This window comes from Micromesistius poutassou, assembly GCF_964030765.1.
Source record: "Micromesistius poutassou genome assembly, chromosome: 2".
NCBI lineage: Eukaryota > Metazoa > Chordata > Actinopteri > Gadiformes > Gadidae > Micromesistius > Micromesistius poutassou.
Genome location: NC_140272.1, coordinates 3,174,009 through 3,180,920, shown reverse-complemented (window position 1 = coordinate 3,180,920; position 6,912 = coordinate 3,174,009). Strand labels below are relative to the sequence as shown.

The 6,912-nt window shown below is 40.7% G+C and overlaps 1 protein-coding gene across 1 annotated transcript; it reads right to left on the bottom strand.

The window, feature by feature from the left end:
- Window positions 1-893: 893 nt before the first annotated feature.
- LOC311339213 (odorant receptor 131-2-like) lies at window positions 894-2,479 on the bottom strand (the record flags this gene model as incomplete). The annotated part of the gene is made up of 2 exons (XM_084464593.1): window positions 894-1,658; window positions 2,297-2,479. The coding sequence occupies 2 exons, from the start codon at window positions 2,477-2,479 to the stop codon at window positions 894-896; spliced, it is 948 nt and encodes a 315-aa protein (XP_084320719.1).
- Between the last annotated feature and the right edge of the window lie 4,433 nt (window positions 2,480-6,912).

The window sequence follows — 6,912 nt, the reverse complement described above, 5'->3', positions numbered from 1 at the left end:
ATATACTGTATCATCATTTACTTTTCATTTCTATCATTGTATTCAATATGTTATACTTTACTTTAAATATTGCCTGCACACTTTAGAAACAAAAGTGCTGTTCAAATAATGTAAATTATGACAACAATGATAATTATAATTATTATCGTTACATCATCCACAGCAAGTTCACTTGATGGGGGACGAGGGACTACGTGACCTTACCAATAATCCTCAGAGTGAGTGAGTGCTTCATGAGTAAAGGTCAATTATGCTCCCAGGTAGCTTGTATGAGAACACAAACATGTGTATCTCGTTAGAGAACACGTGTGTAGGTGTACATGTTGCACGATATACATGATGCTTGTAAATTCTCTCTCTCTCTCTCTCTCTCGCGCGTGCGCGCTCTCTCCCTGCTGGGAGACTACTGCGGAAATAATGAGCTTAGTTAGTGGAGGCCCTGTGGCTGTTTGCAACAGAAACATCTCCTGGGAAGATGCTCCTACTTAGCACTTTGTATTGATAAAAGTTTTGTGCTTGGAGTAGCACTCTGAAACAGGTATGTTTTCAGTAAATAAAGATAAATGGAAAGAAAATTAAATTTATTTCAATATTTTTTCAACGGGTTTCGAAAACGGAATTACTGAGGTAAATAAAACCAACCAGTGCTACCAAGCGTGGGTATAATGTCTCTCTGGTTAGCAACGTGTTTCACTTTATTGACTACCTAATTGATTTTATGACAGGATAAAACCATTGAACATTTTTCATTCATAACGATTTAATTTGAAATCCCTTAACATGGGTATAAGGTAGTGCACACAGGGCAGGGCCCTGGCACCATGTGGATCCAGAATCCAGAATACCACCACAGTTGACGCAGAAGATAGTTTATAAGGGTTTCGGTGCCACCGTCACCACGACAATCTGCACATGAGGTGTTTCTTCAGGTACATCCTGAAGGCCTTGTCTCGCAGGCCGTACACCATGGGGCTGATGGACCGGGGCAGAATGTTGATGATGATGTAGCACGCGAACAATGTGTCCGCCAAACTATTGGGGAACCAGTAGTTCAGAAGCGTTTTCAGCAATGGGTCTGCGTACATCAACATGCACAGCAACAGCTGGAAGCCGTGGAGCAGGATGGTGTTTCGAGCCTTCTTTGCGTCTGCGCTGGCGGCCCGGGCGGTGAAGAGGATGCGGAAGTACGTGTAGAGCAAGGTCAGCCAAATGACGACCAGCAACAACACGTAGTAGGCGTCCCTCTTGAGGATGATGTGCGGGCTGCGGAACACTGTCTCCCTCAGACAGAAGACGTCTGTGCTGAAGAACGCCACGGGCTCTGTGGCCAGGGCCACAAACAGGTCCGGGAGGACGGAGAGCGTACTGGTGGCCCAGATCAGACCGATGAAGAGGTAGGTTCTCTGCACGGTGCAGATGCGGGCATGGTGCAGCGGGCGACACACTGCCACGTAGCACTCTAGGGCCATGCAGGAGAGGTTGAGCGGTGTGTTTTCGTTGGTGAACAGAGCCAGCAGGATGATGAAGCTGCACAGGGAGACGTTGATGCGGTAGAGGGTGTAGCTAAGCAGGAAGAGGAGGATGGTGAGGGTCAGCTGGATTGTGTCATTGATGACCATGTGGATGAAGAGGATGTAGCGGGGATTGGTGTTGAAGATCTGAGACCGCGCAGAAAGGGATTTGGAAAAGGTTTATACCGGTAGTCAAAGGTTGTGCAAAGAAACCAATATAGGGGAGGGAGTTTTATGACAAAAAAGGAAGGCCACATTCTGCCAAATTCAAAAAATTATGGCCGCAGCAAAGGAGAGTGTAGCTATAAAACTTTTGAATGATTTTTTTTTATCCGAAATAATCAGAATAACAATGTTAAAAGTTGAACAGAAAACTGCATGCTTTTCTCAGAGTAGAATATGTCTTTGCTTTACTTCCAATATGGCAACCGTTTTGGTTAGAATCTGATTGTCTGGATTATTTTGAGGAGCCAAATCCATAGCCATATTTGTGTGTGACCTTGTTTAATGTATATGGCTTAGTGTAACCTAGACCATAGACATTACATTAAATACAGACAAATTCAGGAAATGGGGTTGAAAGAGATAAAAACGCTGATCTGAATATATACAAGATCACAACAAGGAGTAGATATACAGAGTCAATGTACATGTACATTAAATGTTTGTTTCACCCCAGTCACATCATGGGTACAGTGGATATGCTCTCTGTACTACAAGTTATATCTATACTGATTATAAGTCACTTTGAATGAAAGCATTTCCTGGTGGGAGGAGCAGCAGACCTGCTGTTTGTGGAAGGTGTGGATCAGGCTGGCATTGAGGTAAATGATAGCGACTCCCAGAGCCACCACAATGACGTTCTTGGTCACAGCTTTGGAGAAAGAGTCCCTCTGTGATGCCCCCAGCGTGATGTTGGCAGAGGTCTGATTCATCCCTAGAACGAAGATGTCATCCAATACAACCATACAAAAAATCGATACATTCATTTATATTCTAAATTATATTTCAAATTAAATGTCTCACTTTGAACAAAGGAAGATTTAGCTATCATCTTTGTTGTGCATCAATAAACAATAGTACATTTAAGAATGTGCACTTATTCCTTTCATAGCCCTCCTAATTTCCCCGGTTTGTCAAATGCAATTCAAGACATTTTCTCTATTAAAGATTCTGATTCCGGAATTATTACATTCATTAACAATCACTTGCATACAAAAAGTATTAAAAACAAACAAAAACAAACAAATATAGCATTTACAATCACATAAATAAAGCATGTTACTTACTGAAAATTATTTCTGATCCAGAACATAAATGCATGTACCAGCAGGATTACCTAAAACAAGATCAAACATACGCATTATAAAATCGAATGTTAAGGGCTATGAACCAGAATGGTTTGTACATAAGTTAAATCCCTACAAATATCTTTAAAACCTCTATGTGTATAGCATTGTTTTAAGATGTGTTGTATTTGTGTATGGTAGAAAGGGGAGAAAGGTGCCTGGCCTACCAGTAATACAATGATACCAAGGCCCACTTACATGACACAAGGGAGTGTGCCAGCATTGATTCGAGGTTTATATATGGTAAGATGGTATATGGCAACCCACTGGTTGTGCCATCCACAGTGGGATGGCACAAAATGGTGTCAATAAAGAGTGCCTAGGGGACATAATCTAAGTTTAAACATTTTTGAGTTTACTAGTTTACGGATCTACGATGTAATGACAGTGTTTCACTGGGTACATCTACAGCACCATTATAATAAAATGTTATAATGAATCCACATAAAACAGATAGCCCTGGCATATGTTCACCACTTGCAGACTGGATGGTGAAGAATTTCAATACTCAAATAGAATCCATAAGAGAAATTACAGAAATCTCCCATGCATACATGGGATACATACATACATACATGAATGAATCCTTACAATATGTATTCAAAGGACCATGTAGGGGGACATAATTCTTCTGACTATCCGACCGCAACCCTTTGCTACTGTCCTAACCTCTTAACCTTATAAAATAAGACAAAACCTAACCCTTTTACTCAGTTTGGCTTCTAACTGCTCATCTGTAACCATTAAGATAGAGAAAATGAGTTGTTAATTGTTGTGCTCATGTGATTGGTCGAAGATCAACAAGGCTCATGTGTAGTGTAGTAGATATTATGGAAATGAGTAAACACTACCATAATGTTTTTTGATTTTTCTAGTGCTTTTAATACTCTTCAGCCACACATTTTAGCTAAAAAGCTTTGTGGTTATAATCTTAGTAGATCTACAGTTGATTGGATTGCAGACTACCTCACAAGCAGACCTCAGTTTGTGAGGGTTCATGACACCAAGTCTGAGATCATTACCACTAACATAGGGGCACCACAGGGCACAGTTTTATCTCCTTTTTTATTTACACTCTATACTTCTGACTGCAGACATAGCAGTGCCTCCTGTCACTTGCAGAAGTTTTCTGATGACTGCATTAGTGGGCTACATTACCAAGAATGACCATGCAGCGTATCAGAATGAGGTGGATGGCTTTGTCACTTGGTGTGATGATGCCGATCTCGTTTTAAATGTAGATAAAACTAAGGAGCTAATATTTGATTTTAAAAGGAAAAAATTAGAAGTAGCCCCTATTTTTATTAGAGGTCAGCCAGTAGAGGTAGTTCCATCATATAAATACCTTGGTGTCCATTTGGACAGTAAACTAGACTGGAAGGAGAACAGCAGAGGTACCTTCAAGAAGGCCCAGTCTAGACTGTTTTTTCTTAGGAAACTGACGTAATTTGATATGGGCAGGCCTATTTTAAACATATTTAATCATGGAATACTGGAAAGTGTCCTTTTTTATGCTGTTGTGTGTTGGGGTGGCAGCCTAACAGTTGATGTCAGGAACAGTCTTAACAAATTCATAAGGAAAGCATGAGGAAGGGTGCTGAGGAAGATGAGGAGTGTGTTGTCAAGGGATGACCACCCTTTGCACAGCATCTTCACTATGAGTGGTATGAGCTCCTTCTACCCAAATGCTCCACTGAGAGATTTAAGAGGTCCTTTGTTCCCACAGCGATCAGACTCTTTAATAAGAGCTGTTAACTATATTTGATGTTGGGATTTATTCTGTTGGTATTGCTGTGATTATTGTGTCCTTTCAGTGTCTATGTGGTGCATACCTATTTGTTGCTGTAGTGTATGTTGTACTGTGCCCTGTATTTACTGTCCTGTTGATGTATGTTGTTGTATGTTGTTGGTGGCAAAAGAATTTCCCCCTTGGGGATTATTAAAGTCCAATCAATCAATCAATCAATCAAGTTTTCTACAGGATTTTGACATGACACATTCCATTTTCATTCATCAAAAGAATGGGTTGCAGGCTGACTCTAATTGAACTATAGAGTTCATTTTATTATTGATTATTATATTTCATTTAGTATCAATAGATTAAGTTAATGTTATGCTTGACTTTTAACGTGCAGTGTAATCTGCCAACAAAAGTTCTGTTCAAATAAAGTAAATGATGATGATGATGAATATTATTGTTAACATTAATCAAGACTTCCTCTGCTGAGGCTAGCTCTACCTGGGGTAAGTGGCCCTCGGGTGTGTGTGGTGGGGGGCAGCAGGCTGGGGTGTTGTCCCACAACAAAGGTCACAAGACACTAGGTGACCTTTCCCATAGTCCTCAGAGTGAATCCAGGAGGGGTCCCTGGGTCCTCAATAAGCATCACGAGTAAAGAGGTCAATATGGTCCCTGGTAGCTCGTTAGAGAACACACACATCTGTAGGTGTGCATGGGTCATGATGTACATGATGCTCTTACGCTCTCTCTCTCTCTCTCTCTCTCTCTCTCTCTCTCTCTCTCTCTCTCTCTCTCTCTCTCTCTCTCTCTCTCTCTCTCTCTCTCTCTCTCTCTCTCTCTCTCTCTCTCTGGCATATTCGCACCACCAAATACATATACACCCAGGAGTTTATTGGGTGTGTCTGTAGAGAGTTGGCTTTAAAGGTCACTGCTCGTTTTACCGTTTTACCTGGTATTGATTAGCAGGACTGGGAGGCTACTGTGGTGAGATAATTAGCTGGGTTATCTCAGGTATCTTAGCCTTCTGGCTGTTCGGGGAGGTGGCCCAGGGGGAGTGCTCTGTTTGTTTTCCAAGCCTCAGGAAATCATGCTTTATGTCGAAGTTTTCATGGAGAGGTTTTATTTCATCATCTGGGTTATAGTCAGTGTATTGCTTCTCTACTGCCCATAAATTCGTCCCCAAAAAAAGTGTATAATGTATGTCAAGCTTCCATTTTCGAAACCTAGCTAGCAGCATCCTATGAAGTACACTGATCATGTACTTGTGCTGCATGCTGTGCTGTATCATGTGTTGTACCCTAACATGGTCAGAATACTACGCAAAAACATAAATGCATGCCTACATGCCATGCCTCTTTCATTTTATCATGGGAATGTTAAAAGACTAAAAAGAGGAATATTGTAGTGAAGAACACTATCCTATAATGAAATCGTAGTCATCTCACTTTTCTGACATGGTCATAATTACTTATTGCTTATTTTGCAGCATCTTTTGAGGGTCCTGGGCCAAAATATCATTCGCAGGTGGCCACACCATGAAAATGTTTGGGAACCCCAACCCTACCTGTTAAGTGCTTAATGTTTAGTACCCTTAATTATAATCAATACCATTACAAATATACACATGCAGTACATATACTTATGTTAAACTTGATAACTTTTAGAGAGTTTAGAGTTCGTTAGAGTCCAGACCCATTCTCTACAGTACACATTAGGTAATATTATCATCATATTATAACAAACACTCCCTAGGGTATTATTATTATTATTATCATCATAATGAATCAGCCCTCTGCAGCAGACTTCAGCTCCTGTGTGACGGAGATCTGTCTGTAGAGATGGTGCGTGTTAAAGGTCACGCTCGTTAGTCTGTTTTCAAACCGGCCCACTCTCTACGGAGGTGATCTTAACAACGCTAGTACTGAGGGAGACCAGTGAATAACAGCTGTTGAACAACAGCAGCTGAGCTAGAAGTTTCCTGAGTCTATTTCTGGAGTTCTGAACTTTAGAAGGCAAGGAACACAACATGATGATATCAAGAAGGGTGCTTTCATCACTGCAGGTTTCTACAATAAACATGTTGTGAAAACTCTACCGGTGAAAACTTTTGAAAAAGTTTGAGGCCGTGATCCACCTGTGATCTTTCTTTAGGACCTGGACCCATAAATTACTTTGTGCTGTAAAATAAGCAATATGTTGTTGTCAATCTATTGTTATTCCTAGGCTTTATTCTTATTCTCAATTCTAAATGTTGGGACCCTACTCCTTCCACAATCACCTAGAGACTCCATTCCACTTTTTAAATGTTAATTTT